This window comes from Gracilinanus agilis, chromosome 4 (genome assembly GCF_016433145.1).
Source record: "Gracilinanus agilis isolate LMUSP501 chromosome 4, AgileGrace, whole genome shotgun sequence".
NCBI classification, from domain to species: domain Eukaryota; kingdom Metazoa; phylum Chordata; class Mammalia; order Didelphimorphia; family Didelphidae; genus Gracilinanus; species Gracilinanus agilis.
Window position 1 is genome coordinate 156,460,123 of NC_058133.1, and position 20,642 is coordinate 156,480,764.

Genomic DNA, 20,642 nt, shown 5'->3' on the forward strand with positions numbered 1-20,642 from the left:
GGTCCTGAGTTCAAATCTGACCTCATACACTTACTATGTGACCCCTGGGCAAGTCATTTAACCCCCATTGTCTAGCCCTTACCATTTTACACAGTATTGATTCCAATGCAGAAGGCAAGGATTTTTTTTTTAATCTTGGAAATGATAGGGAGCATTGGAGTATATTGAGTAAGAGGGTGACATGGTCAGACCCCCATTTCAGGAAGATCAGTTAGAAAGCTGCATGAAGGATAACCTGGTGAGGGGAGAGATTCATGGTAGGCAGATCACCCATCAGACTATTGTATTGTCTAGGCATCAGATGACGTAGCCTTAGAACAGTGTCAAAAGAAAGGAGATGATCCCCATCTCACAGAACCTCTATCTTTGCGATTTGACTTCCAAAAGAGGTCTTTCCAGGTCCCCCATGTTGTTAGTGCCTATATAGCCTCCAAATGACTTCACATTTATTTTGTACCTATTTCTATTTATCTTTGTATGTATTATTTCTGCCCCAGTACAGGAGAAGGTCTATGAGGGCAATGCCTATTTAGCTTTTTTATCTTTGGAGGCTTCATCCTTAGTACACTGTCTTACCCACAGTAGGAACTTAATAAATGTTTCTTGAATTGAATCAAGGTAAAATTGAGGCTCTAAATCAACGGTCTGCAACCTTTTTGGCCGTGAGAGCCATAAATGCCTGCGGAAGGAGGAGGATGGAGGCAGAAGGCCTGGAATATGGGGTGGGGGCTGAAGGGCCTCCTGGGGCACATCCTGGGGCTCTGCCTGGACTGGCCGGTTGGGAGGTGGAGCCAGATATGGCCCGAGAGCCATACGTTGCTGACCCCTGGTCTAAATACTAAGGGATCAATTATAATCTACATCAAATGTTTTAAGTTCATCATGACAATAAAAAAAGACATACTAAAAACTGGCAATCCCATATTTCTGAAACATATACATGTTAAGATTTTATCCAAGGTTAAATGTATGTTGTAGTACAGTCCTCAGCTAAATGACTCAGAATGTAAAGTGAAAATAATGGAAAAATGTGAGCTTCTTACAAAAAAGAACTATTTCATACTTCTTTGTATTCCCAATGTCTAGCACAGTGCCTGGCACATAGTAGGCACTTAATTAATGTTTAGTAATCAATTGATTGCTCAATTGATATATTACTGTTAGTGTGCTTAGAAGAATGAGGCACTTTAGAACATGAAGCCTAAAAAGACATAATGTGAGTAATTCTCCTCCTGTATGTCCCCAATGTTGGGACTTTGGAAAACAGCTAAATGGAGAGATTGTCTTCCTTAAAGTTCTAGTTTAAATCCTACCTTCTCCATAAAGCCTTTCCTGAATTCCTTTAAGGCTCATGCCACCCCCTCAGTTGACTATCTTCATTTAATCCTGAATATATCTTTCTTTACATAGCAGTTTGCTTTGTATCTCCCTCAATAGACTGTGAATCCCTGGTGAACAAGGATTGTCTTTTGTCTTTCTTTGACTCTCTAACATTTAACACATTGCCTGGAACATATATATTAGGTACTTAATAGATACTTATTTATTGACAGTCTAAAATGTCTGCCAGCCCAGTAGTTCTGCTAGTGTATTTATCAGTATCAGACATTAGGGATGGTTGCTGAATACATGGTATTGAGCAGAGAATGTGGTAGGAGTAAATACCAGAATTAATACTGGAGTCAGAAGTCTCATCTATGAGTTCAAATCCAGCCTTAGTCCCTAGTTATGTGACTCCAGGCAGGTCACTTAACCTTGTTTGCCTCAGATTCTTCATCTGGAAAATGAGTCAGAGAAGGAAATGGCAAACTACTCCAGTTTCTTTGCCATGAAAACCCCAAAAAGATTCATGAGGAGTCAGACATGACTGAAACAACTACAAAACAAAGGTGAAGAGATGGGTAGATCTGGGAGGAACAGAAAAGCTGAAGATTCCTCCAGCCTTGATGCTGTGATAGGATTCCCCTTGCTTTCTCATTGTGGAACATGAGAGAACTAAGGATTGTCTGTGTTGGCAACAGGGGGTATAGTAAATAGAGTACTCTTGATCTGGACTGACAGCGGGCAGTAAGGAGCAGTAATATGAAAGGGATCCTCATACTCTGAAATCTTGCGTTTCTCACTAGTTAGCACTGGTTAAACACCAGCTGAAAAACCTGTAGTTTCATCATTAGTCAAGCATGGATTGTAGATTGTTCAATTATCCACTCTGTGTTCTAGATCTGTAACATTCTATACTAGGCATCAACTCTGTACTTACTCTGTTTTAATAATTGCTTATATTGTTCTTAGAAATAACTCACTACCAATAGATGTCCTCCAATGTGCCACATCCCCCTGCCATGTTCCCACTCCAGAAGGGCAGCAAGACCTCTCCTGCATTGACAAATGATGACAAGGTGGACAATGCCAGAACATGGGACCTGCACACTGGGGACTCTGGCATTCCAGAAGATTCCCCCAATCTTGTGCATACTCCTTATTTCCTATGGCAACAAACCCCAAAAACAACCCTGATCCACAGGGTATGGATTTCCAATCCACAGTGGAAGCTGCCAATCCATGGTGGAAGCTGCCACTCCATAGTGGAAGTTACCACTCTACAATGGAAGCTGCCACTCTACAGCGGAGCTGCTATTCTATACCATGAGCTCCAAAGAGGCTACTCTATTAGCCCCTGGGCTAGTCTACCAGCCCTAAGGCTACTTAGCCCCCAGACTATTCCACCAGCTATTAGGCTATTATACCACCAAAAACCACTTCTACTTCAAATAAAATTCTTTTCTTACTTCTGGATTGAACAGAGTTTGAGTCTCCCATTCTTGGGGCAAGACCCTACTATAAACTTGGATGTGTTTCTCCCACACCACTGGTCTTGGAACCAGAAAAACAGAATTCAAACCCTTCCTTTAATACATACTTTCGTGTGACCCTGGACAAATGACTTAAACTCTCAGTTCTCTAAGCAATTCTCTAAGATTGTAAATTGAAAAGAGGGTCCTGACCTGCATTGGTAGGGAGTTTTCTCTTCATGAAGTTCCCCTATTTCAATGAAATCACAATATCTATCCCTTTTCTTGTGTTGATCCCAGGTAGAGACTTATTCTATTCCAGAGGTCACACTCTAAATCCTCTGGAAATAGAAGAATAAATGATTTGTCTGTGTTTCTCTTCTAACCATGTAGAGCTACCTGTCAACTGAGCTTACTCATCATCCCCAATCCCTAGAGAAAGGGTGCCCAGGCACAAGACATCAGAACATAACACATCTACACACAGCATTTTCCTTCCACCTACTTCAGATTTATAAAAGTACATAAGATAGCCCTCACAAAATATATTTTCTTGATCCACAAATTTATCAATGGGTAAAACATGGAAGGTGGTTTAGTCTTTATTAAACTTGAATTTACTAAAAACCCAAATTATTCTGTTTCAATTGAGGTCCTTTATTTCTTCCAAAATTATTCATTTTGTTCATGAATATCAAACAAATCACATAGCTAGAAAAAACCCAAAGATCATGTAGTCCACTTCAGACCTGACCAAGAAACCCTTTTACAACATTTCCAACTATTATCCAGTTACTGGTTGGATAACAATAAGCATGAACTCACTACTTTTGAAGATCTTTTGATCATTTTTAATTGTTAGAAAGTTTTTTCCTTACATTGAGCCTAAATCTTACCTATCACTATTTCTTCCATATGGACCCAGACAGAAAAAAATCTAATTCTCTTTTCAAGTAACAGCCCTTCCAATTGGTGAAAGCCACTATCATTTCTCTTGAAATAAAGCTTCTATAGGCTAAATATCCTAAATCTCTTTAACTGATCTTTATATGGTACATTCCCTAATTCTATTGCCTTTCTGATTATCTTCTGGAAAAATTCTAATTTGTCTGTCTTTCCAAAAAAACAATGCCTGATAGGAGAACATTGTACACAGTAACAGCAATATTATACAATGAACATTTATGAATGACTTTGCTATTCTTAGCAAAACAGTGATCCAAGACAGTCCTCAAGGAATCATAATGGAAAATGCCATCATTCTTCAGATAAATAACTGATGAACTCTGAATACAGATTGAGACACTTTATTTCTTCACTTTTGTTTGTTCATGTTCTCTTTTGCAAGACATTTTACGCTATTACACATGAAAAATCTAAAAAAAAAAAGTAAGGGTAGCTAGATGGCTTAGTGTATTGAGAGCCAAACCTAAAGAGAAGAGGTCTTTAAATCTGGTCTTAGAAGTTTCCTAGATGTGTGACCCTGGACAAGTCATTTAACCTCCATTTTTTAGGCTTTACTGCTCTTCTGCCTTGGAACCATTACACAGTGTTGATTCTAAGACAGAAGTTAAGGGTTCTTGAAAAAGTTATTCTGAATACATTATTCCAGATGTAGCCTGCTCAGAGCAGAGAAGAGCAAGATTGTCTCCTTCATTTTGAACAGTCTGCCTTTCAGGCTAACATCACCTAGTGGTGGCTTCAGGATTCACTGAGTCCAAAGCACTTCTAAGCCAATCACTATTCCACTCCGTTTATCCCTCAACAGGTTCTAGAAGTGGGTTTAAGAAAATGGGTAGGAGATATAGTGAAAAGGCAGTGTAAGTCACAAAAAAGGCCTTCATGATGGTAATGAGCCATCTGCAATTTGGAATCCTCCATGGTAACAAATTCTCATTCCATTTGTTTATGTTTTATTCATCACATTTAAAGTACTTTGTGAAATGACAATGATGAGCTCCTCAAAATACTGTATACTCTTTTCTTTGAAAAAAATATGGAAGCTATTAATGGCTTTCAATAGCACAAATTTCACTGAAAATATCTCTAAACTAAATTTGTCCCATCTCTATCACAGCTCTTATAGTCTTAGATGCAACAGGATTCCCATTTTTGTGCCAAAAATAAGGTGCATGAAGATCATAGATTTTTATTTCTTATTCAGTTTAAAACAACTTGTAAGACAAAGTATATTTTTTAAAAAGTATTCATGGTGATAATTTATGCTGCTTATACTAATCAAGTCAAACGAAATCACACTCTGCTTTGTAGTGGGTGTGTGGGTATGTAAGTGTTTGGGGGGAATATGAATTCTCAATGGCCTAATTATTAATTATAGACCGATGTTATGGTATGCAATGAACTGGAGAGGGGGCGGATGGACGAAAAAAAACCCTGTATTTAAACTCAGAAGACTTGGGTTGAAGTTCTGGCTCTCCCACATACATTGGCCATATGATCCTGTACAAGTTCCATAACCTTGCATAGACTTTGCTTTCTACCTCTATAAAATATAGATAATATTTTCACTATAATTGTTGTAAGGAAAAATACTCTGCAAACTGTAGGATGCTATGGGAGCTATTAGTATTATTCAAGATGTGAACCTCCAAGAGCATTTTATCAGCAGAAATAAAAAACAAATAGAGCAAAAACAAGGCTCTGGATTGCTGAACCAACTGAACCAACTGGAAAAAAATACATTAATGGAAGGACATACTGACAATGAATATACTCCTACTGACTTACAGGACCCCGTGAAGTAGAAGGAATAACACAAACCCCTCCAAAGATTTTCAGGTTGTAGCATATGCTCTGGAACTATCAACCTGTCAGGATAGATTCCCAGAACTCGGCTAGCCTGGGTACCCTCCGAGAGGAGTAGCTCTGAGAGTTGGGGGGAGTCGATGACTTTCTAATTCTATAGCTCACTAGCTCCAATTCATTTGATTCCTTCTATTATCAATTGAGATTAATTAGACAAACATTTCACTTTTAGTTAGAGATATTTATTGAGATAGTATAGTAGGAAAAGTTGGCTTATAAACATCCAGAAGTCTGTGACACATTCTCCCACCAATACCTACAAAGTCTAGGGGAAAGTGGCTTATACCTAGAGAGCAAATATGGCAAATGGTCATCGCTTCTGGTTGCTAGAAGTCCTTTAGAGTCTTTCATGAGGCATTCTTAGAGTTCCTCTTAGGAATGGGGCAGATAATTGTGCTCAGCTTCTTCTAGAGTTTTAAAGTTGCCTTTCTAGTACCTCCAATCTGTCTTTATCTTCTAATGTAAATATTGTGTTTTCTGTCCTAGGAATGCTGCTAGGAATAGAAAACTGATAGGAAGTCCAAAATCCTATAATTCTCTGAAATTCCTAAAGTCTTCCTTTAACCAAAGGGTAGAAGAAGAAGAGGGAAATACATCCCTCCCCAAACTGATTCCTTCTCAGAAGCTTGACAAAACTGCTGGATATTTAAATCCCAGAGTTCCAAACTTGGTCTGCTATTTTATCTAAAACTCATAGAGCATGACCACTATTTTCAATCAATCTAAAAATACTTCCTGTGAAGTATCATTTCATTTCATCCAATGACTTTCAAGGACTTAAAGCTGATCAAGGACTTTTCACACTTAGACTAAAATGATTTATTGATTCAGTAGAAGTATCTGGACCTACTTCACACCTCAGAGTATGTCATCTAATCACTTACTTTAAGTGGGGGATTAATTAATTCAACTGATCCCAAACTTTACTATAGAAAAATAGAATATTAGCAACATATAATTATAGATTTGTAGTCAAAACCAATCTTAGGGATTATCTAGTCAAACCTAATCATTTTACAGATAAGAAAACTGAAGATCAGAGAATTTAAGTGATTTTCCCTGAGATCAACCAAAAATCCAAAGTCCTAGTAGTCTTTCTACTATCCCAAAAGATTTTAGAGGTCATTTTTTTCTGTTTTTTCCCAGATATTAATGCATTAATAAAATAAAAAAGGATTTTAGAAGTCTACCAAAAAAAGAAACAACAAATCCAGACTACTGATTGAACCCCACATTATTTTATTTGTAAAATAAGTGATTATTTATTTTTCAGTTTTCAGTATTCATTCAACTCATACTGGGTATTCTGGAATAGTTCTACCACTGTTCAAAGTAAATCATTTTCCTTTTTTCTGTTTTTCCCATATATTAATGCATTGCCTCAATCTTCCTATCCCTAGCTTCTAGCACAGTGCTTGGCATAAGGAATGTCTCGGATGAGATGAAAGCCAGAGAGAGAAGAGCAATCACAGGAAAAAGTGAACCACCTGGAAAATGGAAATATAAGGTGAGTGGTTTGAAAAGTATGGCTGTCACTAAGTAAAAATAGAGAAGGAAAAAAGAGGAATAAAAGAATAAGAAAAATGTGTGTGGGGGGGATCAAAGTAGCACAGTAGATTGAGAGCCAGGCCTAGAAACAAGAGGTCTTGGGTTCAAATCTGGCCTTAGACACTTCCTAGCTGTGTGATCCTGGGTAAGTCACTTAACCCCCATTGCCTAGCCCTTACCACTCTTCTACCTTGAAACCTATGCACAGTACTGATTCTAAGACAGAAGGTAAGGGTTTGTGGGGGTAGGGAGGTGCTTTTTCTTTTTAAAGAAAGACATGCAAAGGAGGGACAAAATGAATTTAAGAGGGTTATTTTGTAGAACATGTCTGGTGGAGTAAGAAATCACAATTCAAGGCATTCTTGAAGTTCTCTGGAGAGAAGCAGAGAGGAGGGCAGGTTCTTCAGTTAAAGTGACTAGCAGACAACAGCATTTCTATATATTACCAACAAAGTCCAGCAACAAGAGTTAGAGAAATTCCATTTAAAATCACTCTAAATAATATAAAATATTTGGGAATCTGCTTGCCAAGACAAACACAGGAATTATATGAACACAATAACAAAATACTTTTCACACCAAGTAAGATCTAAACAATCAGAAAAATATCAATCGCTAATGGGTAGCCTGAGCTAATAAAATAAAAATGACAATTCTATATAAATTAATTTATTTATTCAATACTATATCAGTCAAACTGCCAAATAATTATTTTATAGAACTAGAAAGAAAAATAACAAAATTCATTTGGAAGAACAAAAGGTCAAGAATATCAAGGGAACTAAAGGGAAAAAATGTGAAGGAAGGAGGCCTTAGCAGTACTAGATCTTGAATTGTACTATAAAGCAGCAAACATCAAAATAATCTGGTACAGGTGAAGGAATAGAATGGTAGATCAATGGAGCAGATTAGATACACAATGTACAAGGGTAAATGACCTTAGCAACATAGTATTTGATAAGCCCAAAGATCCCAGCTTTTGGAATAAGAACTCACTCTTTAAAGTGACCAGCAGACACTAGGGGGAAAAAAAGTTTCAAAAGAAGGCTTTCAAGAAGAAAGGCAGGAAGGCCATTCATCTGGTTGCTCCAAGATATGGGGGCCAGGGAGTGACAATGACAAGACACACAATACTAGGAGTCTAGGAAAGGCTGAAGCAAAGGAGAAATATGCACGAGAACAAAAATAACTGGAGCCTGTAGATGAAAATAGCCTGGGCAGTCTGGGACACATGTATTGAATTCTGTGGGCCAAAATTAAGATGACACAAACTAGGGCATGTCCAGAGAAGGGTGACCATGATGGAGAAGGCACTAAAGACCATATCATACAAGGAATGTTTGAAATAACTGAGAATGCTTAGGCTAGAGAAGAGAAAACTTGAGGAAAATGAAGAAAACTCTTTTCAGATATTTGGAGGGATTTCTTATGGAAGAGAGTGAAAATAGAAGTGAGTGGAAAAATCTCAAAACAATTTGGGTTCTACATAAGGACAAGTTTCCCAATAAATGCAACTGTAGAAAAATGGAATGTTCTACCTCAGGATCTATGTTTCCCAGGTTGGCTGGGAATATTATAGAGGAGCTTTCTGTTCAAGTTGAGGTAGGAACAAAAGGTTTCTGAGCTCACAGAGTCCTCAAATTATAGATTTAGAGCTGGAAAGGGTCTCAGAAGCCATCTAGACCAACTCCCTCATGTTCCAATGCAGAAACTGAGACCTAAAGAAGTCAGATGACTTGCCTATAACACAGGTAAGTAAGCATCAAGCACAAGGTCCCTTCCACCTCTGAAATTCAATGATTTTCACAGTCATCAGCATTATAGAATTTAGATTTCAATCTCCTCTTCTTTCCATACCACACACAATCGTAAGCACACATATAGGAAACTACCGATGGCTTGAATCCAACATGGTAGCTGCTATTTTTTTCCATAAACTTTTCCATTTTAGTTTAAATACATTTTTATGGATGTCTTCTGTTTTGACATTTGACCATTGTTTCTGAATATACTCCATCTTCACCCTCACCCAACCCCCAAAATAAAAACTTGTAAAAAAAAGTACAAATAAAAAAAACCAATGAAAACATTAAATGCATCTGATGATATATGCAATATCCTGCCTCATGATGCCCCGCCTCTCTGTTTTCAGAGAGTAGGGAGACATGTCTCATTATCTGTTATCTGTTGTCTGGAACCATTATTAGGTTTTCAGTGATTCAGAGTTTGGCTTCCCTTTAGTGATTTTTTCATTTACATTGCTGGAATAATTATGTATACAGTTCTCATGTCTCTTCTTCCCACATCTTTCATCAACTTTTTTTTCCCTATTGAACTTAAACAATATCTCATCAATTTTCGAGCCCACAAACACAATTTTACCAACTTTTACACAAAAATGGAATTTGTTACATTTTAAAATACTAAAATAAGTGTCAACCAAAGAAATAGCTCGAGCATCCCTGCCAACAGAAAGATTGTGCTAAATGATCAAAAGGCCATTAACAAACTCAGAGGGGAAGGGAGAAAAAAAAAATGTCACTCATGAATAACAAGACAAAAACTGACAACAGATCCAGCCTCCTCCTGTTTGTCAAATTTCCTGCCAAAAATCCTCCCAAGCCCCAACCCCCAACGAGGAAAGTGTCACCCTTCACAGTGGTAGTCACATGAAGCAATGTTGTTCTGCCCCCCAACACAGTCATAGCAAGCTCTCTGTCAGCCAACAGTTGGTGCACTACTTACCATAGGCAGTCTCCCCCTGCTCCAGATCTAGTCTCAGTCTGTTGTAATCTTCTTTAATTCTCTCCAATTTCCTGACATTCCTGGCACTCAGTACCAACAGCTTGTTGATCAGGCCCTCCAGCCCTTCTTTCTCAGATGTTAACGACCTAATCTCCTCCATAAGATCCTTGGCTGTTGAGAAGCTATTCCCTGCAGCACATTGAGGGAGAGAGCAAAGGAAAGCAAGGTTGGTAACACTGGAAGGTTATGCAGGAAGCCCAAGCAAGCTGGCACCAGTCATCACAATAACGGTGGCAGAATGGAGAGCATCATTTAGAAGTGAACTTTGAAAAAATAAACGTCATTAGAAGCCACTTCCTCTACAGAGCAAGAAAAAAAGCTGGCTACTCTGGCTTATAATGGAAAAAAAAAACTGCTTCTTGTTTTCCGAGAGGTTATATTTCATGTTGTTGCCATTCCTATACCACTTAATTGTCCTCCTAGATGTTCCCCAGACTCAACATTCCACTCTCCATCTCTAGGCCCTTACAGAGATGTATCAGGCGTAAAGTATACTTTCTTCTCTCCTCTATCTTTTAGAAAACTTGGTTTCTTTCAAGGCTCTGCTGAAGAGCTCCCTCCTGCAGGAAATCATCCTATTTCTCTAGTTGTTAGTTCTCTCCCTCCTTAAATTACCTGGTTTTTTTGGTTCTGGGTTTTTTTTTTTTTGTGAACAAATAATTTATCCCCAGCTCCTAAAGAGAATACAAATTCCTTGAGAGAAAGGAGTTTGCCTTTTATTTTTCTATCTCTGACCCCTAGTTTTGTTTTGCATATTTGGGAAGGACTAGACCTCTGATTTCATTGTTATATGACAATCTAAACCCATCCAATAAATGTTTATTAAGTGCTTACTATATGCCAGGCACTGGGCTAGGAACTGGATATATAATTGGTAAAAGCAAAGACAATCTCTAACCTCAAGAAGCTTCTAATCTAATGGGGGAGGCAACATACAAGAGGAGGCAAGAAAGGAAAGACAGAAGACCAGGAGGTTGCGGGATCTTGTTCTGTGGTGCAGAAAACAAGCAGAGCAAAAGATACAGCGTGGAAGCAGCCAAAGAGTTTATTTTCTGCCCCCTATAAAGGAAGAGTCAGGCCCTCCACTCAAGGGAGCAAAGAGATTGAGGGAAGTGGTGTCAATCAAGGCTTGATGAGATCAGAGGTGATGATCTTAACTTGAAAAGGGCATCTTATTCCTTGAAGTTAAAAACAGGCAGAGCAGTAGATGCAAAGTGGAATGGTGAGGGAACCCCCTTTACCATTACAGATGGACATCTATTCTATACCTCCTAGTTTTATGGAGTATAAAGGGTGTTCAAGGCAAACTCACACCTCCAATGTGAGAGCTTGCTGAGCCATTTTCAGGGCTGTTTTGGTACCCTACATCTCACCCACCCACCTGTGGCTCTAAGAAACTAGCACACAGAGTGGCCACACCATGGTAAAACTATCTCAGTTGGCAGGCTAAACCAGGTTGAGGGTAACTGACTGAACTTAAACCCTATTGGTGGTCTACTCCAAGACTTTTCCAGTAGAATGGGTGAATAAAAACAGTTTGTTCCAATGACCCTGAAGGCAGTTGAATTAGGTGCTGTAGAGTGCTTAAAGCTTGGTCAGAAAGACATTGAAGACACCAAGTCTTTGATGACTTTAGAAGAGAGAGTATAGCAGCTCTGTCTCCCTTAATTCTAATTCACATGAGTCAAGAAACCATCTATGATGCCATTGGTCCTCTTTCAAAATGAAGAACAAGGGGTGGGGAGTCAGGGGGCAGGCTCAGTAGCCACAAAGCTAGGTGGCTCAGTAAATGAGAGTCAGACCTGGAGACAGGAGGTCCTTGGGTTTAAATCTGGCCTCAGACAATTCCTAGCTGTGTAACCCAGTGCAAATTGCTAAATCTCGATTTCTACTGTTCTTCCCCCTTTGGGACAGATACTTAGTACTGATTCTAAGACAGAAGGTAAGGATTTTTGTTTAAAGGCAAATAACAATAGAAACAATAGAATATAATCACCTTGAAAGTAGGGAATGATTTGCTTACTTTTATTTGGATATTTGGCATGGTGCCTAGCATATAGTAAATGCTTAATCAATGCTATTTCATTCATTCATTCAAGACACTAGGCAGAATCAATATTATCTGGGGAGGAAGGAAGCATGAAAAGAGAATTGAACTCTTTTAGTTTATTTTTAAATGTAACCAATTAGCAACCTTTAATTTAATCAAATCAAGAACTTGAAGTACCACTATTTAGCACCTAGCTAACCACTAAGTAAGAGAGTTCACAAGTCACTTACTAGTTCACACCCCCAAAGTCCATAAGCACAGGCCCCCCTCCTTTGGGAGTGCTAGGAAAATTGGGAGGCTGTGATTGGTTCCTTTGAGGTGGGAGAGAGACAGGAAGTGACATGGGAAAAAGGACTATAAAAGGCAAGACCATAGGACAAGATGCACTCTTTGCTTTCTTGGTTCTCCAACAAGGAGATCCTATCTTGGTTGGTCCTTCCATGGGACACTCTCTTCATCTTGAGCTCTGGTGGGATACTCTATGGTCTTAGCTTTGTGTGTCCTGAAGGCTCTTGGCAGTTTTTCAGCTTCTCCTGGCTCTTTCAATTGCAGCTTCCTAATTGTGATTTTGGATTCTGTTGAGATTCGCTTTCAGATATGCATTCACAGTCCAGGATTAGGGTATTTTAGCTAGGTAACTTTTTTCCTACTTCTTTCCTATATTTCATATCTTTACCCAGTTGTAAATAAAAGCTGCTAACAGTTTTTCTAACTTAAGGGTTAATATTTTATAAATAGCAACCACAATAATTTTTTTTAAATTCTTATATTTGTCAAACCCATTTTTATTATTATAACAGGGAAAACTATACTGAATCATAGCCATGATAGAAATGAGCAGGGATTTCCATAGTCAATGTTGAAATATATGCCTGTGAGATTGCTTGTATTGCTGGTACCCAGCTTCTAGGATGGCCTGGGAGTGAGGAAGCTGACTGGGAGCTTTAAGCATCAGTACTTTCTGATTTTATTTCATATATCTTGTGCTTTTAATAGTTTTGCTATCTTCTTATCCTATGAATTCAGTTTTAAGTACTTTAAATTTGGTGCATATTCTCTTTTTTAGAGGTTTGTATTTTGGAGAATTACCAGCAAGATAATCACTTTGCCATTTTGTTGATCACGTCAGTTTTTCTTTTTTAGTCCCTCCCCTATCCCACCTAACACACCTTGGTCTCACATTATTATTTCCATTTGGAACTATGTGTGGCATATTGTATTCACTTCAAGGACTGGTATTTTAGGAAAGATATTGATAAACTAAGGAAAATCTAGAGGAGACTGAGGACAGTGAGAAGCGTCCTGATCATGTGAGGCTTGGCTAAAGGAACTGAAATGTTTTAGGCTTGAAAATAGAAGACTTGAGAAAACATATTTGTGTCATAAAAAGAATTTGGTAAAATTCTATCTTTGCTTATTTTGTCAAATAATTTATATAGTATTTGACAAATTTGACCAAAAGTTGTTCATTAAATATTTGATAGAATTCACTTGTGAATCCATCTGGTCCTGGGGTTTTTTATTAGGAAGTTCCTTGATGGCTTGTTCAAATTCTTTTTCTGAGATGTGATTATTTAAGTATTCTATTTCCTTTTTTGTTAATTTAGGCAATTTATATTTTTGTAAATATTCACTCATTTCACTTAGATTGTCATATTTGATTCCATATAATTGGGCAAAATGATTTTTAATAATTACCTTAATTCCCTCTTCACTAAAGGTAAAATCATCTTTTTCATCTTTGATACTGTCAATTTGATTCTCTTCTTTTTTTAATTAGATTAACCAGTACTTTATCTATTTTAGTTGTTTTTTCAAAGTACCAGCTCATAGTCTTATTTATTAGTTCAATAGTTCTTTTAATTTCTCCTTCTATTTTTAGGATTTCCAATTTAGTTTTTATCTGGAGATTTTTAATTTGTTCTTTTTCTAATTTTTTAATTTGCAAGCTCAATTCATTGATCTCTTCCCACTCGGTTTTGTTGCTATAGGCACTCAGATATATAAATTTTCCCCAGAGTACTGCTCTGGCTATAACCTATAGGTTTTGATATGTTGTCTCCTCACTGTCATTCTCTTTAATAAAGTCTGTAATTGTTTATATGATTTCTTCTTTGACCCACCAGTTTAAAAGAATTAGATTATTTAGTTTCTAATTAATTTAAAATTTGCCTTTCCATGGACTCTTGTTAATTATAATTTTTATTGCATTATGATCTAAAAAAATTGCACTTATTATTTCTGATTTTCTGCATTTTTTGCAATATTTCTGTGCCCTAGTACATGGTCAATCTTTGTATATGCACTATGCACTGCTGAGAAGAAAGTATATTTCTTTTTATCCCTGTTCAATTTTCTACAGATATCTATTAACTCTATTTTTTCTAACATTTCGTTCACTTCCCTTACTTCTTTCTAATTTATTTTTTGGTTCAACTTATCTAGTTCTGAAAGAGGAAGGTTAAGATCACCCACTAGTATGGTCTTAATATCTATTTCCTCCTTAATCTCCTTTAATTTCTCCTTTAGAAATCTAGATACTATACCATTTTGTGCATAAATGTTTAGTAATGATATAACTTCATTGTTTGTAGTACCTTTTAGCAAAATGTAATTTCCTTCTTTATCTCTTTTAAGCAGATCAAATTTTACTTTAGCTTTGAATGGTATCATGATTGCTACTCCTGCTTTTTTTACTTTAGATGATGCATCTGCTCAAGCTTTTTATCTTGAATCTGTGTGTGTCACCCTGCCTCAGATATGTTTCTTATAAACAACATATAGAAGGATTCTGGTTGTTAATCCATTCTGCTGTCCTCTTCCATTTAATGGGTGAGTTCATCCTATTCACATTCAATGTTATGATTACTACCTATGTATTGCCCTTCATCCTATTATGCCCTTTTGATCCTGCTCTATTCCCTTTCTCTCTTTCCTCCTCACTGGTATTTTGCTTTTTGTCACCCACCCACTTTCCTCTCCCTCTAATTGCTTCCCTCTTCCCTTATCTTATTCTCTTTCTACTTTTCTGTGGGGTAATATAGAATTATATACCCCACTGATTAGGGTAAGATAGAATTCTATACCCTCCTGGGTATACTTGTTTTACCCTCTCTGATCCAGTTACAATAAGAGTAAAGTTTAAGCATTGTCCATCATCACCCTTATCCTCCCCATGTTATATAATTTGCCCCATTCTATCTCTCCCCTTTTCTCTCAGTGCAACCTTCTCTTTCAGCACTTGATTGATTTTTTTTACATTTCATTCACATGCTTGCATATCATATCATATATTCTGTGATAATTAGATTAAGTCCACACTGCCCATCTTCAGATTTAATCACCAAAGGTGAGAACACCTCTAATTCTGGGAGGTCCATAACCTAGGTGTGCTAGAGTGGGTGACGAATAAGAATCAACTGACTGCCCCCTAGGCAGTACTATGAGAATTGTCTATTGTGATTGGACATGCAAATTGGAGGTGGATGCAGGAAGTGACAAAAGATGCTATCTTTTAAATATGATGGTAACTTCCTGTGGAGGGAGTTGGCTTTTTGAATTTAGTGTAGAAGGATCTCAGGTGGGACCTCTGACTGCTTCCCTTTGAATTGTCAGAGTAGGTAAGTTAGGCTGACTCTCTCTCTCTCTTCCCTTGGCGTTTCTGGAGGCTCTACCCTCAGGGAGGCCTCTCTTGCCTCTCTAATTGTAAAAGTCCTTGTGACTAGAAGCCTTGTTTAATTAACTTCTGTGCCCCTCTGCTGAGGCCTCTAAATTCTTACCCAGTCTGGGCCTCTGGTCCAGGCCAGAGTTTCTCTCTCTCAATTTCCCTACCTTCAACCTTCCTAATTATAAATAAATCACCATAAAAGTCAATTTTGACTTGAGATTATTCTTAATTGAAGATTGATAATAGTTCAGCCCTCTGGTGACCATCTTTTAATATATTGAACCCATAAAACCCCTTTTTTCCCCCTTACAATTTTTAAAAAGAACTAAAGAGGAGATATCTTTGTGTATATCCTCTTACTATTACTATCTCCCTATAGATCTTCTTTCTAGATATTAGAGGATGGCTGGTATGTAGATTTTAGGGATAGTATGGATGAAGGAAAGATCAGGGGCCTAAGGTCTAAGCCAGCTGTTGTTGATGAAGGAGGAACACCCACTCCTCTCACAATAGCTGCTGCTATAATCTATCCCTCTTCTCCCTGTCAGGTTTGGTTGGTTAAACCTATCAGTGACTTCTTTCTAATAGTTGCCCAGGTGTGGATCTCTTGAGAGGTTAGATAGGTGGTTAACCTTTCTAGGCCCAACCTAAGGTTGGATTAATTGTTAATAGCATATTGATTGGCTTTGGAAATGATTGGTATCTGATTGTGTATTAGTCTCCCTTCCCAAGGGTTGTGATAGAATAACCACCCAGGAAGGTACTTGTTGTTGAATCACTGTATTATCTATTGATGGGGAAAGGATAATAAGGTAATAGGTTCAGGGATTGGGAAACCTATTGCTATAATTTGGCTACTAAGCTAATTATTGATCAGGACTAGAACCTGCTAGGCTGGTAGAGGCTTGAGGTCTTCATCCCCTCACTATCCCTGACTTGACCTAGCCACAGCCAAGTTAGAGAATAGGGAAGGCTATTAATGTAGATGTGGATTGATGATCTGTGTATTCTCTCAACTCTACTACCAATAGTATTGATGGATCACTAGTTCTGTCTCTCAGTCAAGCGCAGGATAAAGGTTTGGATCTGGCCTACCCTTCTTCTTCTTCTACCACCTTTCACCCTTCACCTCCCTGTCCCAGTTCTTGCTCTAAGAGATGTTTGCTCAAGTCTCAGCTTTGAGTTCTGAGACCCCCCAATATAATTCCTAGGGAGTATTTATAGGGTGAGATCAACCAACGTTTGCCCCCGGCTCATGGCACCTGGGAACATTCCGAATCTCTCAATTGCCATCCCTATCAGTAAAGGTGGCATCCAACTTATCCCAGATAATTATTTTAACAATATACATATCTTTCTATGTCATCACATTTACATTTACATCATATCATCATATATCATCATATACATTATATCATCATAATTAGCTTACTTCTCCACCCTCTTTCTAAGTAAATTCCTTCTATCTTTTCTACTATTAAGAGTAATTTTTGAGGATTACAGAAATCCTCTTTCCACATAAACATATAAACATTTTGACCTTAATGAGTCCCTTTGATTTTCTTTTTCTTATTTACCTTTTTGGGCTTCTCTTGTGTCTCGTGTTTGGACTTCACACTTTTTATTTAGGTCTGTCTTATTCCTCAGGAATGCCTGGAAATCTCTCTTATTGAATGCCCATTTTTTCCCTTGAAAGAGTATACTCAGTTTTGCTGGATAGGTGACTCTAGATTGCAAACCCAAATCTTGTGCCTTCCTGAATATCATATTCCATGCCTTTCAATCTTTTAATGTAAAAGCCTCTAGGTCCTGTGTGATCCTGATTGTAGCTCCATAGTTTTTGAATGGTTTCTTTCTGGCTACTTGAAGAATTTTCTCCTTAGCCAAGTGGCTCTTGAATTTAGCTATTATGTTCCTGGAAATTGTCATTTGAGGATTTCTTTCTTGAAGTGATCTGTGAATTCTTTCAATTGCAATTTTATTTTCTTGTTCAAGGATCTCTGACAATTTCTTGTAATATGATGTCCAAGGTTTTTTCTTTACCATGGTTTTCAGGTAGTCCACTAATTCTCAAATTATCTCTCCTACATCTATTTTTCTAGGTCAGTTGTTTTTTCAGTAAGATATTTCCTGTTTTCCTCTCTTTTTACATTTCTTTGTTTCTGCTTTATTGTTTCTTTCATTAAATCATTACTTTCTAGATGGTCAATGCTGATTTTCAAGACCTGATTTTCCTCTGTCAGTTTTTGGTTCTCCTTTTTCAATTGGCCCATTTCTTCTTGCATCACTTTCATTTCTTGTCTCCACTTTTTCTCTGCCTCTCTTAATTAGTTTTTGAAGTCTTTTTTTGAGCTCTTCCAGAATTTGTATCAAATCCATATGTTTCTTTTGGACTTTGCATGTGTTTCCTTTGCTTTCATTGTCCCCTTCTGTCTATACCTTGCTCTCTGTTTCCATAAAAATTCTTTAGCGTTAGGTGATTTTTTTGTTGTTTACTCATTTTTCCTATCTAATTATAAGTAGGTTTTGTTTTCTGGGAAGTTGAGGTACCCTCTTAAATTTCAGTCCTTGCTTGATGTTATTCTCAGCTTATTTTCTGGGTCTGAGGGCTGAGATACTTAAGCTGAGAACTCTGGGAGTATCCTCCCACTGCTGATTCAATTGATCCTTGTGATGCTAATGGCTTAAGGCTGACTTGAGAAAAGATGAGAGTTGCCTTCAAGTATTCAAAGGGATTTGCTCTGTCCCTGAGTGGGCAGAGGTAGGAATAATAGGTGAAAGTTGCATAGAGAGAAACCTAAACTTGATGTAAAGAAGACTTTCTTGACTTAAAGTTATCCCATATTCAACTAGACTACTTTAAATGAGATGAAGGAATGGAAAGTGGAAGGATATAGGAAGAAGGGAGGAGAAAGGAATGCAGAAAATCAGGAAAAGAAGAAAGGAGAAAAGAGGAACAAGGGGAAAATGGAAGAAGTAGGGAAGGGAAAGAGAAGAACAAAAATGAGAAAGAAGGAAGGTATCTCTAGGAGCAAATGTACTTGAAGTAAGCAAACTAGCAACAAAGCCATAGGAACTCTGGGCTCCCCAGCAAATGGAACTCATTACATTCACTGGAGCCTAGAGTCCTTAATAAACCATGAAGAAAGAGAGAGAACATTAATTACAATCTGTGCCTTTTTTTTTTATCCTGGGGAAGATGGCTTGGGAAAAAGTATAGTACTATATATGAAAGTTTCATCTCTGCAAAATGATTCCAAATTCCCAAAAGGAAAGTTTATATCAAAACCCAATCTGTAGTGAAGTGGCACCCCTCCTCCCCTCCATGCAATTAATATTTCATAAGCATTTTGGCCTCGGATCTATGCCCATAAGGCAAACCTTGTCTGATGTAGGTCTTCACAGCAGCCAGTAGATGCTTATAGCCTGAGATGAAAATTCAGATAAGTAGACCCTGATCTGTTCGCCAACTACTGAAAATGTTATCAGTGAACTCCTGCCCTCAATCACAGTAACTAAAATGGACATTTTTTTTTCTAAATGACACATAAGGATTGACTCCAGGAAAAAAAAAATGTTGCCCTCACTTGCAAAGCTACAAGCACATCTGCTTGCTTTTTAGCATATAAAAGGTACTTGGGGATTTGCATGCATTTTAAAAACATCTGTCAAAATATTTTATTTTGCAAATAACATAATTAAAATTCTCCAGGTTGACACCCAGGCTGTTGTTCATTTTACCTGCATTTTCTGTGCCTTCACATTTCTGTCACACCCTATTTTCTAGGTGCTTCACAATTGTTTTGATCAGTTATCTCTTGCTATAACCCCAGGAATTGATCATAACATAGTAGTCTCATTTAAAAGATGATTAATATAGATAAGGGGCAGGGTAAATAACTGGCTTAGAGAATGGGTGAGCATGAAACTAAAAAGGTTTAAGTAAATCATCTAATAAATATTTTACCTGCCTAACTTAAAACTGAAATTCATTTATCATTATCATTATTAGAACTTACATGTTAAATATGTTTGAGAAATTGCTAAGGGACTTCACTGATCCTAAGTTCAACACTAATGAAACCAAACTTTTTATTATTCCAGTGACCCAGTGATATCATATGACTACAAAGCATGGAATTCTATATTAGAAAGATTGAAGTTGCAGATTACTCAAGAGGCAATATTAACATGTATAATGCTAATGATCTGTCCTGGGTTCTCTTTTCTATCTACATTTTCTCTTAGTAACCTCATCATCTCCCATGGACTCAAATATCTCCATGACTCCCACATCTATATAACCAATCTGAGTCTTTCATACTAGCCTATGAGGAACTTAGAACTGAATTTTCCCTAGGCATGACAAACTCAATATGTATAATACAGAACCCATTATTTTCTCAAATCTACTTCCTTCTGAACTTCTTTATTTCTGGGGAGAGTGCCATTATCCTTTAATTCCCTCAGGTCCTCAACCTCAAGGACCTTCTTGATATATTCTCTCTCACTTCATATTTCTAATCTGTTGGCAAGTCTTATCAATTCATCTTTCTTTTTTGTCCTTTTCTCTATACTCACAAGACTACCACCCTAATGGTCTTCTTGTCTCAAATCTCTTTTCTCTCCAGTCCATCTCACACACCTCTGCCAAAATGATTTTCCTGTGGGTTAAAAATGTGCCACTGCCTTTATCAATAACCCCCAATAGCAACCTGTTACTTCTAGGATAAAATTCATACTCTTGTTTTGTATTTGAAGGGGCAGCTAAATGTCTCAGTATATAGAGTGCTAGGTTTAGAGTCAGGAAGACCTGGGTTCAAATCTAGCCTCAGATACTTCCTAGCTGTGTCGCCCTGGGCAACTTACAACTCCATTTGCCTAGTCCTTGCCCTTCTGTCTTAATGTTGCTATTAAGATAGAAAGTAAAGGGTTAAGAGGGGAAAAAAGGAAA

The 20,642-nt window shown here is 37.5% G+C and overlaps 1 protein-coding gene across 1 annotated transcript in view; it reads right to left on the bottom strand.

Annotated features, from left to right (window-relative positions):
- Positions 1-20,642, bottom strand: part of DISC1 (DISC1 scaffold protein) — a 420,969-nt gene that overhangs the window by 269,973 nt on the left and 130,354 nt on the right. Inside the window, exon 8 of the mRNA XM_044674988.1 lies at positions 9,912-10,100. Coding sequence (XP_044530923.1) covers positions 9,912-10,100 — 189 coding nt within the window. The remainder of the gene's footprint in view (positions 1-9,911; positions 10,101-20,642) is intronic.